Genomic DNA, 20,634 nt, shown 5'->3' on the forward strand with positions numbered 1-20,634 from the left:
GCCTCTTACAAAACAGGAAAAAGGCAATAAAAAAATTTAGATAAATCTTCTAAAGTTACTGAAGTCGTACATACGAGTCTCGTATATCTTATCAAACGAGTTCTTGAAAGAGCTGATGGAGGGTGCCAGAACGGTTTCTTTGGGTAGGGAGTTACAGGTGTCGACGACTCGGTTTCGAAAGGCCCATTTACCTACATCTTTGTAGAACCTTTCAGTTTGAAGCTTTAAGGGATGGCCACGTAGATGATTTTCGCTGAAGACCAGCAGTGCTTCTCCGGGGACGTTGTCATAGCAGCCATAGCATAGCTTGTACAGCTCGATCACATCACCCCTTAGAAACCTGTATGAGAGTGCTGGTAGGTGAAGCAGACGAAGACGTTGTTCATAAGGGAGGTCTTTTAGACTGGGGGAAAACTTCGTCATCCGCCTTTGAACTGCTTCCAGTGCATCTATATCCTTGTTCAGGGATGGACGAACTGTGCAATGACCATATTCGAGAACTGGGCGGATTAGCATCTTGATGAGGGTCGCGTATATCGTGTATATCGAGAAACTTGAACATTCTCCAGATCAGCGCTGATACCCGCATAGCCTGTTTTATGGTTAATTCATAGTGATCCGAAAAGGTCAACTTGTGGTCAACCATGATACCCAAATCTCTTTCGACCGTGCTTTGAGCAAGTGGTGTGGGCCCAATGCTGTATGATGCAGATGAACATTCAGCTCCGAGGGTCAAGTGGTGGCTTTTCGAAATATTAGTTTCCATCAGCCAAGTCTTCATCCAGGCGCTAATACGGAGGAGATCTTCTTGGAACTTTGCAGAGTTTTCAGGAGACATGATGATACGGTATAGCTTGGTGTCATCCGCGTACAGCAGTTTTGGTGAGTCAATATCATCAACTAGGTGGATTATATAAAGGTTGAACAGAAGGGGACCTAGGTTAGATCCCTGTGGGACACCACTGATAACGTCAAATTCTATTTGGCTTATCTGACCTTCTACAGCAATAACTTAATTGCGCCCCGTTAGAAAGTTCGTTATCCAGGCAAGTATTCGCCCCTCATCCAGGCCATATATCGCAAGCTTGAGAAGTAGACACTTATGGGGCACTTTGTCGAAAGCTTTCTGGAGATCCAGATAGATAAAATCTATTCCAAGTCCCTTATCAAGAGAGGTCTTCCAGTCTTCCACTGCGTAAAGCATCTGAATTTCCGCAGATGGTGTTTTTAGAGAATCACACTGTTTATCAGTTAGAATTTGTTTGCTTTTTAGATAGATAAGAACATGATCTGATTTTATAGACTCGAGAAACTTACAGGAATACTAGTGAGACTGATTGGATGGTGATTTGACTAGGTCTCCCTTTTCCCAGATTTGAAGATATCTGACACGACAGCGCTCTTCCAGACCCTTGGTAGTTCACCTTTATCCAACGATTAATGGAATATGATTGTTAACGGACGAACGGTTAAGTCAGCTGTCTGTCTTAGAACCCTTGGATGCAGTTTATCCGGCCCTAGGGATTTTGTCGTGTTTATAGCTTTCACTTTCTTGAGTACTAAAGATTTAGTTATGCTGATACTGGAGATCGGCTCGTGATCGTTTGTGCTGCTGGTCGAGGGAATGGGTTCTTTAAGGTTTGGCTCTTGAGTACAGACTCTTACAAATTGCTTGCCAAGAAGGTATGCTTTGCCCTTTGGGTCTTCTATGAGGGTGTTCAGCTGCTTGTCAAAAAAAGGTGGAATTCGACCTCCGTCTTTACGCTTTGAGTTGACGCATCTCCAGAAGCAATATGGATTGTTCTTCAGGCTATAGGCTAGTTTCTGTTCGCTTTTATTTGCTTCAAAGCGGGTTGCTTTTCGAACTCTGTTCGAAGCCTTTCGATAGCCAGCCCTTTCCGAGTCAGCAGGAAGCTTACTTTTTAGTTTCGATTTCATTTCCTCCCAAGCGTCTTTTTTTTCTTTTATGAGGCTACTTGTTTCGTTTGACAATGCTACCCGCGAGTGACTTCTGATCAGCGGAATGTGTCGCCCTTCAGCTTATTTTATGACCGACAGGAAAATGTCATAGAGTTTGTCAGGTGAGTCTTGGTCCATGAACATTTCTTCCCAGTCAATATTTTGGAGGTCTTTTCTCATCGCTTGATAATTTCCCTTGTAAAAGTTGCGCTTCGGGTGAGCTAGTGATTTCACTTGTGGTTTGGCTTTGATGTCAAACGCTATAGCGGCATGATCAGATTTTCCAACTGGTGCTAGCACTTCGATATTCTCTACCATACTAATATCACTCACGAGGAGGAGATCTAAGAGGCTTGGTGAGTCGGTGCCATGCACCCTCGTGGCCTCATCTATCAGCTGTTTGAGATAGTTTTCGTTAAACGTTTCCATGTAGACCCGTGTAGGCCCATACGTCAAAATGGCAGTATAGCGTTGCTGCCAGTCAACCTTAGGTAAGTTGAAGTCACTGACAATTACAATGCTCAGATCTTGCTCACTTGCTACAGAGGAAATTGTGGAGCATATCACCTGGTCATTTTCCAAAGAGCTGTTGGGACTTCGGTAGGTTACCCATACAATAATAAATGGTTACAGATGGATCTATATATATAGATGGTTAAATTCATAAGCAATATTGAAATTTCTTTTGTAAAGATCAAATGTTCTGAACTTGTTTGGTTCAGCTATATATAGATGGATCTATATACATAGATGTTTAAATTCATAAGCTATATTGAATTTTTTTTTTTTTTTGTAAAGATCAAATGTTCTGAACTTGTTTGGTTCAGCTATATATATAGATAGTTATAGATGAATCTATATATATCAATCAATCAATCATTTATTACCCACAACTAACAAAAAGTAGTACAAGTGGAGTACATAATAATAAAAAAGAAAAAAAAAAAAAAAAAAAAAAATCAACAAACACTAGAAAATAAATTAAAAAACGAAAAGACAGTTAAAATAACGTGGTACGCACCAAATTTAAAAAATGCATATGAAGAAAGCTTTTTGTGTAGGACACCGACCTTTTGAGTTACATCCGTAGCATAAAAATTTTTAACTAGATACCGATTTCTAGTCCATGGCGGCAGAAAAAGAAGAAATTTGCAAAATTTGAAATATGTAACATTAATGTTTTTTAAATCCTTTAGCTTAAGAACAGAATGAACACCCGAAAAATAAAGCACAGACTGATCAGAATAAGTCGGGAATAAGCACCCAAGAGCTATTCTGTTATGTTTGTCACGGATTTCTACAATTTTTGAATAACTGAACTGAATTTTTCTTGCTGAATCAGTAACAATCTGTTTAAGAAAAAGAGCTAGAGAATTAGAAATAGTAATACCATGCCACTTAAAGGAAGAGACAGAAATTACAGAAAAGTCATTACATACCAGAGGAGTAGACGAAGACAGATTATAAGATAAGAATTCACACTTGTCAAGATTCAGGGATAGACCAATATTTAGGAAAGACTGAGAAACTAAGGAAACTATAAGGAAACCTTCTTTCCTGGGGTGACTGTATGAAACCAGGGGGCATAAATTATCTTGACGGGGGACGTTTGAACAGAAATTAAAATTTTAGTGCTTTGCTTAAGTCACCGCCTAGTGCTTTTGAATATGGGGTTGATTTAGTATGCATTATAATATGCTGTATACAATACACTGAGCAGTCTGTTTTTCATCATATTTTTTTAAGTGAGGAAGTCCGAAAAATCTCACACTTAGAGCATAGTCTTATCCCTGCCATCTCTGTGAAGGTAAGTATGCGAATGTAAAAGGGCAAAAATAAGGAAACAAGTGTAAAGAAAATGAAATGTATAATTAAACAAATTGAAGTGCTAAAGAGCATTTCAATCAAGCCGTCAAAAGCACTAACTTAAGAAGACTTGAAAACTTTTACCAGGAATTTTTCTAACAAAATATGCACACGTTCTAGAAATATAATTTCGGAAAAGAAGAAGAAAAAGAAGAGAAAGAATGTAAAGAAAGTATAAATAAATAAATGAAGATGAGCAAACGAAAAGAAGAAAGACAAATGAAAGAAAGTAGAAAGTATAAGTGAATAAATAAAAGTGCTAAAGAACGTTCGAACAAAACCGTCTAAAGCACCGACTTAAGAACATTTACGAGGAATTTTTTCAATGAAATATACCCATACAATTCTAGAATTACAATCTTGGACAAGGAAAAAGGAAAAAGAATGAGCAAATTGTGAAGAAAGTGCAAATAAATGAAGAAGATAAAATTGAGCAGATAAAAATAAGTAAGAAATATATAAGGAAAGTGGAAAGTACAAGCAAATAAATAAAAGTGCTAAAGAAAATTCGAATGAAGCATTGACATAAGAAGACTTAAGAACTTCTGCCATGGATTTTTTTTTCAAAAAAAAATACGAAGAAAAATTCTAGAATTATAATCTTGGAGAAGGAAGAAGAAAAAAAGGATAAAATGTGAACATAGTGGAAAGTATTAATAAATATACGAAAAAGGGAAGATCGAGGAGAAAAAAGAAGGAAGACGAATTCCTATCCCCTCCTAGACCTCTAAGTTCTCAAATTTGTCCATCCCTCATGTAGGTTCGATGCAGTGGTTGGGAATTACAACCACCGGGATGCTAGAATGAAGATCCACATTGGTTGCTCTAAAAGCGTAGCCACTCAACGGAAACAAAATCGTATTGCCCCTGGTAAGCTTTATCCTTATTTTTCAGATCATTCTGTTCTTTACCTTCTGGGCTTTTTCCTATTTCCAGGAAAAACGATTATAGTGATATTCGAGCGTTTTATTTCCGCTTCAGTAAATTTCGTCTTTATCTTCCTTTTTGGTATAGGAATCAAGAGATAGTAAATAAGTTTCACCTTCCGTATATTACTGAGAAGCTTACTGGTTTACAGGAAAACGTTTCAGAAAAAGCGTATCGGCGTTTGTCGCCTCTTCACGGTTTGATCCTTCGGTTTTATTAATTTTATTATTTAATGTTATTGTTGATTTTCGTTTATGTATCACATTTTTTGTTGTTTGTTTTCTAAAGTGTTTACTCCACTATTTATATCTTAATATATGTGGGTTAAAAATAAATATTACTATAATTAATGCAAGAAAGTGGAAAATATAAGTGAATGAATAGAATTACTAATGAACATCTGAATGAAAGAGTCTACAGCACCAATTTAAGACCAAAGGAATTTTACCAGGAATTTTTCTACCAAAATTTAATATTTCTTGAATGCCCTTGTACAAACCGCACATGTTATTACATCCATCTAAGCCAATTCTAACTAACTTGCTCATGTCTAACCCAAACTTTGGCCAGAGACTAGAAATCTGCTCTGCAAGACCTACACCAGTCAAGTCATGTGTAGAGTCGAAGCACAAAAACCTTTCTTCTGTTCTACAATCATCATAGAAATAGGTGACAAGAACAATCGTTCCTATAAAGTAACATCACTCGTCTCATTGGCCCTTATCAAAGAACAATTCGCATTTTTTGCTCCATTCAAAACTGTTTCCGGATTGACATTGCCTACTCTATCCATGATATCGTTCTGCACTAGACGAGATACATATTTCATATTTCTAGCTGATGATTCACAAGTGTTCTCGCAATTTTTACCTTCACAATTACATAATTGTCAGCCATGTTTGATTCTTACATTAATTCCAATTAATTCCACAAATTTTAAGAATTCTATTTTTGGAGCATATGTTCATATTCTCCTTTATTTGACTTCTGATCTGAATGTTAAATTTGACAACAGCATTATTTGAAATGAAAAGGTGCTCCTAATAAATTTCATTAAAAATGAATTTGTCATTTATATTTTATTAAAATGCTCCTGATACATTTCATAAAAAATGAAATTTGATAATAGCATTATATGAAATGAAAAGGATGATCCTGACATATTTCATTAAAAATGAATTTGTCATTTACATTTCATTAAAAATGCTCCTTATGCATTTCATTAAAAATGAAATTTGACAATAGCATTATATGAAATGAAAAGGATGCTCCTGACTCATTTCATTAAAAATGAATTTGTCATTTACATTTCATTAAAAAATTAAATTTGATAATAGCATTATTTGAAATAAAAAGAATGCTTCTGATGCATTTTATTAAAAATGAAATTTAACATAACCATTATCTGGAATGAAAAAGATGCTCCTGATACATTTCATTAAAATGAATTTGTCATTTACATTTCATTAAAAATGCTCCTGATACATTTCATTAAAAATGAATTTGTCATTTACATTTCATTAAAAATGCTCCTGATGCATTTCATTAAAAATGAAATTTGACAATAGCATTATATGAAATGAAAAGGATGCTCCTGACACATTCATTAAAAATGAATTTGTCATTTACATTTCATTAAAAAATGAAATGTGATAATAGCATTATTTGAAATGAAAAGAATGCTCATGAAATGCAAATGAAAATTTAACATAACCATTATCTGGAATGAAAAAGATGCTCCTGATACATTTCATTAAAATGAATTTGTCATTTACATTTCATTAAAAATGCTCCTGATACATTACATTAAAAATGAATTTGTCATTTACATTTCATTAAAAATGCTCCTGGTGCATTTTATTAAATATGAAATTCAACAATAGGATTATTTGAAATGAAAAGGATGCTCCTGATAAATTTCATTAAAAATGAATTTGTCACTTACATTTCATTGAAAATGCTCCTGATGCATTTCATTAAAAATGAAATTTGAAAATAGCATTATATGAAATGAAAAGGATGCTCCTGACACATTTCATTAAAAATGAATTTGTCATTTACATTTCATTAAAAACTGAAATGTGATAATAGCATTATTTGAAATGAAAAGAATGCTCCTGATGCATTTCATTAAAAATGAAATTTAACAAAACCATTATCTGAAATGAAAAGGATGCTCCTGATACATTTCATTAAAATGAATTTGTCATTTACATTTAATTAAAAATGCTCCTGATGCATTTCATTAAAAATGAATTTGTCATTTACATTTCATTAAAAATGCTCCTGATGCATTTCATTAAAAATGAAATTTGACAATAGCATTGTATGAAATGAAAAGGATGCTCCTGACACATTCATTAAAAATGAATTTGTCATTTACATTTCATTAAAAAATGAAATGTGATAATAGCATTATTTGAAATGAAAAGAATGCTCCTGATGCATTTCATTAAAAATGAAATTTAACAAAACCATTATCTGAAATGAAAAGAATGCTCCTGATACATTTCATTAAAATAAATTTATCATTTACATTTCATTAAAAATTCTCCTGATGCATTTCAATAAAAATGAAATTTGAGAATAGCATTATTTGAAATGAAAAGGATGCTCCTGATATATTTCATTAAAAATGAATTTGTCATTTACATTTCATTAAAAATGCTCCAGATTCATTTCATTAAAAATGAAATTTGAAAATAGCATTATATGAAATGAAAAGGAAGCTCCTGACATATTTCATTAAAAATGAATTTGTCATTTACACTTCATTAAAAAATGAAATGTGATAATAGCATTATTTGAAATGAAAAGAATGCTCCTGATGCATTTCATTAAAAATGAAATTTAACAAAACCATTATCTGAAATGAAAAGGATGCTCTGATACATTTCATTAAAATGAATTTGTCATTTACATTTCATTAAAAATGCTCCTGATGCATTTCATTAAAAATGATATTTGACAATAGCATTATTTGAAATGAAAAGGATGCTCCTGATACATTACATTAAAAATGAATTTGTCATTTACATTTCATTAAAAATGCTCCTGGTGCATTTCATTAAATATGAAATTCGACAATATCATTATCTGAAATGAAAAGGATGCTCCTGATACATTTCATTAAAATGAATTTGTCATTTACATTTCATTAAAATGCTCCTGATGCATTTCATTAAAAATGAAATTTGACAATAGCATTATATGAAATGAAAACGATGCTCCTGACACATTTCATTAAAAATGAATTTGTCATTTACATTTCATTAAAAAATGAAATGTGATAATAGCATTATTTGAAATGAAAAGAATGCTCCTGATGCATTTCATTAAAAATGAAATTTAACAAAACCATTATCTGAAATGAAAAGGATGCTCCTGATACATTTCATTAAAATGAATTTGTCATTTACATTTAATTAAAAATGCTCCTGATGCATTTCATTAAAAATGAAATTTGAGAATAGCATTATTTGAAATGAAAAGGATGCTCCTGATACATTTCATTAAAATGAATTTGTCATTTACATTTCATTAAAAATGCTCCTGATGCATTTCATTAAAAATGATATTTGACAATAGCATTATTTGAAATGAAAAGGATGCTCCTGATACATTACATTAAAAATGAATTTGTCATTTACATTTCATTAAAAATGCTCCTGGTGCATTTCATTAAATATGAAATTCGACAATAGCATTATTTGAAATGAAAAGGATGCTCCTGACACATCTCATTAAAAATGAATTTGTCATTTACATTTCATTAAAAACTGAAATGTAATAATAGCATTATTTGAAATGAAAAGAATGCTCCTGATGTATTTCATTAAAAATGAAATTTAACAAAACCATTATCTGAAATGAAAAGGATGCTCCTGATACATTTCATTAAAATGAATTTGTCATTTACATTTAATTAAAAATGCTCCTGATGCATTTCATTAAAAATGAAATTTGAGAATAGCATTATTTGAAATGAAAAGGATGCTCCTGATACATTACATTAGAAATGAATTTGTCATTTACATTTCTTTAAAAATGCTCCTGATACATTTCATTTAAAAAGAAATTTGACAATAGCATTATTTGAAATGAAAAGTATGCTCCTGATACACTTTATTGAGAATGAAAACGGAAATTCTAAAATCATAAAGAATAAACAAATAGTCAAAAAAATATATAGAAATTTTGAGGAAAACCTCAAAATAGAAACAATATGTTTGGATTATTTTTTAGGGAGTTTTAGCTTCACATTAAAGCAAAATACATAAACAGAAAAAAGAGCCTTTGGAATACCTAAGCAGGAAAAAACACATAAGAAATGAGACTTTTATTGACAGTTTATATGATACTTTTTTAGAGCTATTATTTCACCTGTATAGGTAAAAAGACGTCAACAGCACAAGTAAAACAGACTATCAAAGAAGAACAAAAAAAAAGAAAAAAAAAGGAAAAGAAAAAAGGCAATTCAGATTAAGAAATAAAACTCAACTGATTGCATATGTTTTAATTTTAGGAGACACAACTCAACTGTATATTGTTTTTTTCACCTTCATTTTTCTTGTGTTTATAAGAGTTTTCCAACAGCCCTTTTTGTCTTTTTTTTTCTTGATTTTCTTTCCTTTAAAATTACATTCCTATTTATCATTTAGTAAATTTTTCATTTTATTTTTCAATGCTAGTCTTTCAACTGTCCAAATTATTAATTGTTAATCATTAAAAATAATCGTGAATGCAGCATGACTGTCTTAAATTACTATATGTTAGCTATGTTTTAGAGCTTCTTAGTTGGATGATTACAAATTTGAGGCTAAAATTGGAACGGAAAGAAAGGGGGTCTTAAAAAATTATTCATTTGCAGATTGATGTAGGCTAATCAGGATCATATAGGAACTTTCAATATGCATGCCCCAATTCAGAGTCCCTTCAGTTCATATTCTTTCCAATATAAAATGATGTGCTGGGTGATAAGGTCCGTTTTTTCTTTTTTAATGTTTTATTTCTTCTGTCATATGAAAATGCAACACCATGATCCTGAAAATATTCATATAAGTATAAATTATATATAATAACTATAAGTGTTTTGTAAAATACACAATTACAAAAGTGTTGTAAAATATATTGTTGTAAAGTGTTGTAAAAGTATTGTAAAATAATTACACACATAATTAACATTTACCAGTGTTGTAAAATAAAGGGACGGGGAACAATTCCATGGGACAATGTTTTTCCCTTCCAAAATTAGAGATAAAATATTTAATCTATATTCTGCTGTCATCACTATAGACATATATGGGGGTTTAATATCAGTAGAGATGGAGGGGAACATAGATTAAATACATTTTACAATAGCTTAATTAGGGGGTAGGTCAAAATTTCAAACATAAACGTATTGCATAAGAGTCCCCAAGCAAGTGTCAACGTCATAAGCAAAAGTCGGGATGAAATCAATACTGCAAAGAGTTAACGGACCACAGCTAAATTAGCAAATAAAAAAATTCATTCAATATGTAATACATAAATTTTCTTGACCTGACGCAATATATAGATTTTTCTTCCCATATTTTCATTAAATAAAGTCTTTCTTCTCTATTTTTACCAGAAATATCATAAGCATTACCATCAACTTTTCAAGATTTAGGACACTTAATCTTACCTAGCTTGCAATGCTTTCGAAATAGTTTCTTTCTTTTTTCTATTTTGCTCCTCGATGGCTTTTCTTCTTTGTTCATATTCATCAAGGTTAATCCTTTCCCGAACAGCTGGTTCCACTGATGCAACTTTATTTATATTTTTCTGAATGATAGATGGCGCTGCTGTTAGGAATTTCCCATGAGTAAATTCACAAGGCTCCGATAATTCTACTTCTTCTTTAACTGTGATTTGAGGAATATGGGTTTTTTGAAGGGGAGCTACATGAGACAGCGGTTTTGTGTTGACCATACATGTTGAAACGTTGAATGGCTAAAAAAAAAGAAGAAAATACTACATACTATGAGTCACTAAATGAATTTGCCAGGTGCCAGGCAAAATATACACAATTGATAACCGGGGGAGGGGCTTAGGCTCCAAGGTCCCCCCTAACGTTCATCTCTGTCTGATGGACAAAGAGAAGGGAACTCTTACTATTGCAAAAGAAAGAACAAAGACTTGGTCTTCAGTTGAAAATTTAAGTAGAATCCTAAGGTTCAATTTTTTGATGCCATTAACAACTTGGTAGAGAACTTAACAGGGTTTCTGAAGGGCGGGCAGATGAAATTGAGGTAAATACTGTGGGACAAAACGATAACTGTTGATAGTAACGTAACTTTCTTCAGCTAGAACCAACCAAAAATCAATTGAAGAAGTTAAGAATTCCAGGACTTTAAGTACCTACGAGAAGGTGAAGTGATTGGTTCCCCACTGTATAATCTTTTAACAGATTTAAAAGGATCTTCTGTCAATATTTTACATGCTTCTGCTCAGCTGTTCAAAAGCAATAAAAAAAATCAGCAGTTCAGCCTTAGCCTACATGACATATATTCTATAAAGAAGCCAAAAAAAATTTAAAATGTTTTTTTTTTTTAATTGTTATTAAAAACAAGTTTTTAATACAAGGAAGGATTCTTAGGAATCCAAAAAAGCAAAAAAAAAAAAAACAATCAATATCAAAGGCGCCAATCTCAACTGTTTTAAAGGTGACAAAGCAGCTATTGGCAAAGTGCGTTATGAAAAAAATAAGCTTCCAATTTCAAAGTTGTATTAGAAGTTCTTAACAAGATAACTGATAAATATTTTGGTATATTAGCTGAAATTTTTTATACAGCACTGCTCGATGAAAAAACAATACTAATTTTCATAATTATTGATGTTAAGAATACAGAGCTAATAGATACTTCAACTGTTATGCAAGGGTTCTGAAACGCCACAGCCATTTCGTTTCTACCAGATTTCTACTTCTCTTGAAGAATAATGAAGAAGACCAGTTTCCAGCCAGCGACTTGTGAAGTTTTGAACTCCTGAATAGACTCTAATCTGTTGTAAATTTAAGCAGTGATTTGAGATAGACAGATGAAAACATTCATGTTTGCGGTCAACATTGATCGCGCCGGCGACGAGCTGCCGATATCTTACCGGCGGCGCTCTTTTTTTGGCCCCGCCACTGCCGGTCTTCCCTCATCGGCGCGGCGCCGGGGTCTAAACACCACCATAACACCACTCAATCCACAAACACTGCCACCCCATCATTTCTAATGCTCTTGTTAATCTTACGCTGCTTTATTGCTTTTTGTGAATTGGACCTAATCTCACATACTATATAGTGACTAATTTGACACTTCAACTTCTGTAATAGGAATAAGAGAATAAGATATAAATATACGATGATTAATTTGACACTTCAACTTTTGTTTGTATTTTGTGCATCCATCCAATCTGTTTCTAGCCCCAACACCCCTTTAAGACCCAAAAATAAAAGAGAATCAGCAACAGAAATAAAATATGACAGATGAGAAAAAAATGGAAATAGAAAAGAAAATAAGAGAAAAAAATAAAAAAAAGTATAACTTATCAGTACTTCTGTATTGACTTGTTTCTGTAGTTCTACAAGAGACGGTCCATTTTGCTTATGTATTTTCTTTACTTGATTTCCTGAAATTAGTCACAGAAATAGTAACGAACTGTTTCTATTCAAAGTAATTACTTACACAGATCAACCCTTAGTTATTGAACTTATTGGGATGATGTGTAAGCCATGTTATTTTGCACTCCAATAATAAAAGTGCCACATATTTTTCAGGCTTTCAGATTGTTCGTATTGATAGACAAATTATCTTAAAAAAAAACTTAATTGTCGAATAGCTTATTTTTGCCATTTAGAACATACAATTTTAAAGTACCAAGGACAGTAAAAATTACAGCTGCTTGTTTGAATTGGCTAAGAAGAAACTTAAACAACCATATATATTTCAAAAATTAATATTTCAAATATTTCAAAAATTCAGAAATTCAATTTTTATTGAAACAGATTTTCATGTACTGTTACAAAGCTTCTGGTAGCAGCATAAAACTGGTTCAAAAAAAGAAGCAAGAATGAAAAATCCAAAAAAATAAATAAATAAAAATATACCAAACTGTTTAAGAAGGTGTAGCTTTACTTAGAAGTTGGGGCCATATTAGAGTCACGTGCATTTTTATCACGTTTTAACGAGTCGGACAAGCATTTCAGGGGGGGGGGTTCAAACCCCTAGCCCCCTTGATACAGCCTTGGATACTGCCCTAAAATTTTGAAACAACCAAAACAGAATCAGAATCATTTTAATGAAAACAGCTGTCATAGACACATTAAAAAAATGCACTAAAAGGCGCTGTTTTTTACATGAAAACTTTTTTACATGAAAACACTTCTCTACATTTTATTAAAAGCACTTGTAAAAAAAGGAAAAACGGAGTTACTAAGTCTGTTTCTGCGGCACGAGACGGGCGTAAGTTTGCTTTTGCTTCTGGTATTTCCGCGGACAGGCATTTTAGATGGTAATATTGTACTATGTACTGGACTAGACAATAAAAACTGGCCAAAACGAATCATCAGCTGAAAACGGCGATCGCGAAGGCTTGGTATTTCAAGTGACTTCAGAGCGGAGCTGTAATCTACATATTTGTCGCAAAGAATGATCTTTACAGCTCGTTTCTGGATCCCCTCCAAATCATCACTTAAATAATCTATGTGATGAACTTGTGTGGGCCCCAGACGGGACACGCATATTCAAGGATGGATCGAATAAAAGTGAGGTACGCGGTTTTCAGCTGATACACTAGAAAACCTAGGCGGCGCATCGCCACCAGTGTCCGCATATCATAAAGTCCCTTCTTAACCAGCTCTTGTACATGAATAGAGAACGAACAGTCCACACTAAAGGTAACGCCCAAGATAGGCACACACGAAGCAGAAGGGAACAAAGTCGCGGGGTAGGTAAAATCGCGTTTAAGTGGGTTGAACCTCAAAACCTTTGATTTATTCTCATTAATTTGAAGACTGTTCGCAGTACACTGTGATTTAAACTGATCGAAAAAATTTGGGTCGAACTGGGCTACAGCTTGCGAATCCTTTACGTGGTATTTAAGAAGCACAGACAAATCATCGACGAATTTAAAACGATCGTCAAAGTCAGAAAGCACATAGTTGATAACAGCCAGGAAAAGAAGAGCTGCTAATTTGGTACCTTGAGGGGCGCCACATGTAATTTCCACCCCTTCCGATTCAATATCACCGGGAAAAAGGGCGTACACTTTTTGATACCTGTGACGTAAGAAATCAACTACCAATTGGAGGATGTGCTTACGGGCACCCATTGACTTGAGATTCTGGGCGGCAAGAGGGTGCTTAATCAAATCAAATGCCTTTCAGTAGTCTACCAGAAGTAAATCTACAAACGAGCTTCCAAACTCCAACCATTCAAATACTAGGTGATAAAGCCGTACTAAATAAACAGACATGCTGCATCCCTTCAAGCAACCATACTGGAAAGGGTCAAGTGACGGTGAAATGTCCGTGAGAAGTTCATGATATATGAAAGATTCTGCAACTTTAGCAAAGTTCGGTGTGATCGAAATAGGTCTTAACTGATCACATGTCTTAGGTCCTTTAACTTTGGGTATTACGCGAACATAGGCTCGCTTCCAAGCATCAGGAAAGGTTTGTTCACTGAAGCACTGATTGATGATCGATGCCAATGGTTTGGCTAAAAACAAGGCATATTCGCGAATAAGTTTGACCGGCAACTCACCAGGGTAGGAAGAGCAATTCGGTTTTAGTTTTTTAAGTTCTTTAAAAACAGCAAATTCGGTAAACTGTTTTATTTCGTCAGTTTCACAATCGACTAAGAGATCAACCAGTTCGGCCTCTGTAATTGAGGGGTAGGTGGTGCAAATGCCAGCAAAGAACTCGTTTACGTCTGAAGCGCTCATTTGAGATCCGTCAGGCTTAGGTATTTTTAGCTCACTGTTAACTGACTTGCCAGTCTGCTTAGTTGTGGTTTTCAGGTATGAATAATCCTAAGATGGGTTTAGTAGGCAAAAATTGTTTCTATTTTGATATCCTTGGTACTTTTATAAGACTTCATACCTTGCACATCCAACTTGCTTAAAGATTGGCTACTCAAAATTTACAATGCCTAGATATATACAATACATTCATAAATGTTTCCTTAAGGTTGAAAAGCACAATTATTTTGTTTTAATAGTAAATTAAATAATTTGTAAGGTGTCACTCCCAGTCATATAACTACTAATCAACCAAATTCTAGCCTTTTTTTTATCAGAATAACTTCACTAACTATTTTTTTTTCTGCCTTTAGCGTTATTGAATTCAAGTTCTACGAAGAACCTTTATGGGCTTTTGAGAAACCATTACATAAATTGTTATGATATATAATGTCCTTTTTTTTTTTAAGACCTAAAGCCAAATTAGCCTATCATGACAAAACCAAAGAAGTAAATCTTGAAAAATAATTGGTCTTTGATTGGTAGAAGAAAAAGAAGAAGTTAATTCTGTCTTGTTATTATATAAACTTGCAAACCTTGGACTACCCCCCAAGCTAGTATCTTTTATAAAATCCTTCATAGAAGTGCGAAGTTTCATTGTTTGTGTTGGTTCAGCCTCTTCACCCCAAAAGACAATAACCAAAGGCCTACCTCAGGGAGCAGTCCTCAGTTGCCTCCTCTTTGCCCTATATCTCTGGGACATGAACCTCCCCAACACGCATCTACAATATACTGACGATCTGGAGCTATGGTCATCTGGCAACACCTTTGAGATAGCACAGTCAAATCTGCAAAAGTCACTTTTCCAATTTGAAAAATTCTCTCAACATTCAGATTTACCCATTGCACCTACCAAGTCAAAAATAATCCAATTTCACCGAAAGCGAAACCATGTTAATGCAAAACTAACTCTAAATGGAACAACTATTCCAGAAGATAATCATATTAATTACCTAGGTCTCATGCTTGACGAAAAACCTAATTTCCACCTCCACATTTCAAAAACAATAAAAAAATGTTATAGAAAAACAAATATACTAAAAAGACTTATTTCCACACCCTGGGGCTTCAAGGAGAAAACCTTACTCCAGTTTTATAAATCACAAATAAGACCCCATATTGACTATGGGCTCATCGTCTATGGTGCATGTGCAAAGACCCAGATGCAAAAAATTGAAACAACACAAAATGATATAATACGTCTCATATTTGGTCTTAGGAAACCCACAAGCTTCTACTTATGGAGAGTGGATTAACAACAATAAGGGAGAGACGTAGCTTTCTCTTGACAAAACATCTTACAAAAATTGAATCAAATAGCTCACACACCCTACATAATTGGTTAAGAAATCCAGCCATTTATAGAGGCATTGCAGATGAGTATGCCAATATTCAGAAGAAGTTCCCCATACCGGCAAAGTCTATTGCACATACTTTCCCCCAATCCCCCTCCATGGAATTGGTCAATTCCCACAATAAATACTGATTTCTCAAAGTAGAATAAAGATTTAACCCCCATTGCTTTTGTCCAGAAAAAGTTTGCTGAACTTAATACAATTACTTATAAAAACCACTTCCAAATATTTTTTGATGGTTCAAAAATGAATGAGAAGGTAGCAAGTGGTGCTTTCCTTCCTCACCTGAAAATTGTAATGGGCGAGAGATTATATAATAATTTATCTATAATGTCTGCTGAGTTAAATGCCATAATCATGGCATTACAAACCTTAAGGAAAACCAACCTTTGACTGCAAATTCAAATAATATTATAGTATATTTCGACTCTTTATCAAGCCTTGAGTTGCTGGCCTCAGCTCCTCAGTATAAGTTGGACATTGGCACTTATCATTGTCTTATCAGAGCCTAGCCAACTATACCTGCACACAGAGCATAGAAATCGACATCTATGATCTTATATTTGAACTCCTAGAGTCGAAAGATATCTGAAAATATCTAATAAATATGAGGCAATCAAGCCAGTAGCTCTGTAGCCCACAGAGGGAATCAAAAGGAAAAGGGCTAAATAGCATTACTGAAAAGCCCGCCTGCTGTTAAATAGAAGAAGAAGAACATAAATTTTTGAAAATTTGGCAAAATTGAATCAAATAGCTCACACACATTACATAATTGGTTAAGAAATCCAGCCATGTATAGAGGCATTGCAGATGAGTATATCAATATTCAGAAGAAGTTCCCCATACCAGCAAAGTCTATTGCACCCACTTTCCCCCAATCCCCCCCAATGGACTTGGTCAAGTTCCATACTAAATAATGACTTCTCCAAGTGGAATAAAGATTTAACCCCCATTGCTTTTGTCCGGAAAAAATGTGCAGAATTTAATACAATTACCTATAAAAATCTCTTCCAAATATTTGTTGATGGGTCAAAAAGGAATGAGAAGGTTGCAAGTGGTGTTTTCTTTCCTCACCTGAAAATTGCAATGGGCGAGAGATTATATAATAATTTATCTATAATGTCTGCTGAGTTAAAAGCCATAATCATGGCATTAGAACACCTTAAGGAAAACCAACCTTTGATTGCAAATTCAAATAATATTATCATATATTCCGACTCTCTATCAAGCCTTGAGTTGCTGGCCTCAGTTCCTCAGTATAAGTTGGACATTGACACTTATCATTGTCTCAGTATTATTGATAATCTTGCTTCAAGTGACATGAAAACTTATTTTCAGTACATTCCTAGCCACTCTGGCATAAGTAGTAATCATCAGGTTGATGAAATAGCAAAAAATGCTATAAATATTGACCAGCCAAGTGGTAGACCAATTCCAATTAGAGATATTTACCGATGGAGGCTATCAGATATTAATTTTAATAAGATTAATCCTATCCTTTCCCCCTTTCCCAATAAGTATCTTTCTAAAATTTATCATAGAATTCGTTCTGGAACAAATGGACTAAATTTCCTTGCATTATCATATAAGTTTTCTAATTCAAGTGGTTCAATTCCCCTGTCCCCTCTTTGCAGGCATTGTAATATGAATAATGAAACAATTGACCATTGCCTATTTGAATGTAATATGCTGACGTCTGCGCAACATACCCTGCTTTGGAAACTGTTAAAATGCTTCAAACACCACAAAATCTCACTATCAGCCAAGAGCCTAGCCAACTATACCTGCACACAGAGCACAGAAATCGATATCTATCATCTTATATTTGAACTCCTTGAGTCAAAAGATCTACTGAAAGATATCTGATAATATCTCATAAATAAGAGACAACCAAGACAGTAGCTCTTTAGCCCACCGAGTGAAGCAAAAAGAAGAGGGCTAAATAGTACCAACTGAATAGCCCGCCTGCTGTGAATTAGAAGAAGAAGAAAAAGAAGTTCTGAGTTAAATGCCATAATCATGATCTGGAAAGAAGTGATCTGGTGCTATGGTCATCTGGCAACACCTTTCAGATAGCACAGTCAAATCTGCAAAAGTCACTTTTCCAGTTCGAAAAATTCTCTCAACATTCAGATTTACCCATTGCACCCACCAAGTCAAAAATAATCCAATTTCACCAGAAGCGAAACCATGTTAATGCAAAACTAACTCTAAATAAAACAACTATTCCAGAAGATAATCATATTAATTACCTAGATCTCATGCTTGACCAAAAACTTAATTTCAACCTCCATATTTTAAACAGAGTAAAAAAATGCTATGTAAAAGCAAATATACCAAACAGACTTCTTTCCACAACCTGGGGATGTAAGGAGAAAACCCTACTCCAATTTTATAAATCACATATAAGACCCCATATTGACTATGGGCTCATCGTTTATGGTGCAAGTACAAACACTTCATAAGACTTCAGCTTGCAAGCTAACTCAGTCACTTCTTCAACTTCTCTGAGAGATTGGTTAGCTTGCTTACCAGGTCCAACTTCCTCTTTTGTATGTCCTTTTCAGCCCACTCTTTTTTATATATTTTGTTCACATTCCCGCGTTTTTATGACGCTCTCTAGTGAGGAATTGGCCAAGGCGATGTCCACGGAAGGCATTGAAGCCACCACTCTCTTTAAGCAATTGGTGGTCTTTTTCAAGGGGGCATCAATAATTTCTCTTTTCTGGTTTTTCAGAGGCCCCCTTTTCGTGCAATGATTCCTCAAGTCTATCTAACTCTTTTTTTCCAGAGATGTCAACCAGGTTTATCTCCCTTTCTTTCTGTTGGTCTTGGACACTTTGGTCAGAAGCTTGTTCTTTTGCTTTGCTCTTCACATAGTCTTAGTGTTTTGACCAAGTCAAAGTCAACAACTCTTTAGGAATAGAAAGCCTTTTGGGTTTGCCTCCATATGTGTTCAATTCTTCAATTGCACACAGCTTTGCATTCAGGACTCTTTTTGACATGACAGCTGACTGAAAGAAGAAGTCTTCCTGAAAGGCATTAAATCCTTCTCTTTGTAAGCACTGCCACGCAACAATGTCAACGCAGCTTTTACAAACTTTAGCTAAAGAGTATGCTTTTACCCACCAAAAGCATCTGCCATAGAGAAGTTCTGATGCCAGTAATGGTTGATGCGTGATGATGTTGGTTCTACTGATATCTTGGCTTGTAGCAACATCCACTCACTTCTAACATCATCAACACCTGCTCCTACCAGGATCTATCAAGCAAGCACAACTATATCTGATGAACTTTTAGCTCTTTTCCTTTCCACGGGATCCAGGCCCCTAAGCAAGATGGCTATTAGAAGAGATGGGGCACTTCTTGACCAAGTGTTTGGCAGCTGCCTTGAAATGCCTTCATACCTTTTGACTGAGCCCTTGTCTTTCTGCCAGGGTGAGTTCTTGCCCATCTAATGCACATTCAACATGCTCATCTACAACCGTGTCCTGCAAATAGTTGTCCAAGCACTCAAGCAAACTGGTAGAAATTTTATCAGGAGAAATGACAATGTCAGGTTTCAGAAGTCTTGCTAAAACAGTGAGAAGTAAGTTTTTCATACCAGCATGAAAAGTGTGCAGAAGGGGTTTGTTCTTCTGAAACACTGCTGCCAATTTTGAAAAAATAAGATGATTAATACACAAATTCAAGTTCTTTAAGCATATATTTCCGTCTTTGGTAGCTTACAATCTTGAGGTACTTTGCTGACAATGCAACATTCTTCAAATGTTTTTTCAATGGCAGTGTAATGCAAAAAAATTTTCAAGAGTGCCAGCCACTAAAGATAACAACAAAGTTGGATGACTCCTCTCCAAATTCCCTGATCCCTTTCATGAATCCAATGTGCACAACATGGTGTTACAAGTCCTAATGTTTACAAGCTCTTTTAAAGACTTTTTCTTCTTCAATGCATTTGTTTGCAACCATGCTTATTGACATTAGGTCAATTGCTGGCTATCATTATTAGTCTTTCTCCCAATGCATGACATCATCAGATATTTCACCACACAGCTTGGTCTCAACAGTCTGTAGCTCTTTTTTCCTTCACTGTTTGCAGTTTCGTCGTACTCAAGAACAAAGTGAGCTTCAACCCATGTTCTTCATAAGATTCTGTTTACAGTCTGGGCAAAGGGCATTAGTTATCAAGTACATAGCTTTCTTTACACTCATCAACATCCTGGTAGTAGCTTACCATTGAACATGGCTTCAAAGACATCAATGATTCCATCACACAAAGCTTGCAAGGACTTGAGTACTCAGATGATTTCTGCTTTTTATGGACACATCTTTGTAAAAAAAAAGAAACATCTCAAGAGTTTTACCTCAATTGCTAGCTGATTGCTCTTCTGATTGGGACTGTTGCCTAGCAGATCCACATAATCGTAACTGTAATGGATTGAGATGGATTGCAACCTGTTTCTTGTGCTTGTCCAACAAAGCATGCTGATTGAAGGTT

At 34.5% G+C, this 20,634-nt stretch overlaps 1 protein-coding gene across 2 annotated transcripts in view; it reads right to left on the minus strand.

Annotated features, from left to right (window-relative positions):
* Gorab (Golgin, RAB6 interacting) overlaps positions 1–20,634 on the minus strand; it is a 45,262-nt gene that overhangs the window by 19,697 nt on the left and 4,931 nt on the right. Inside the window, exons 1-3 of one of the 2 annotated variants that reach the window (XM_089105175.1) lie at positions 15,433–15,507; positions 12,317–12,390; positions 10,418–10,725 (exon numbers count right to left, since the gene is read on the minus strand). In XM_089105175.1, coding sequence (XP_088961301.1) covers positions 10,418–10,704 — 287 coding nt within the window. In that variant the 5' untranslated portion in view covers positions 10,705–10,725; positions 12,317–12,390; positions 15,433–15,507. Of the gene's footprint in view, positions 1–10,417; positions 10,726–12,316; positions 12,391–15,432; positions 15,508–20,634 lie in introns of those variants that run through there. The other variant, XM_089105174.1, reaches the window with a different exon arrangement.

This window comes from Artemia sp. Qi Xiang Cuo, chromosome 19 (genome assembly GCF_049724085.1).
Source record: "Artemia sp. Qi Xiang Cuo chromosome 19, ASM4972408v1, whole genome shotgun sequence".
NCBI lineage: Eukaryota > Metazoa > Arthropoda > Branchiopoda > Anostraca > Artemiidae > Artemia > Artemia sp. Qi Xiang Cuo.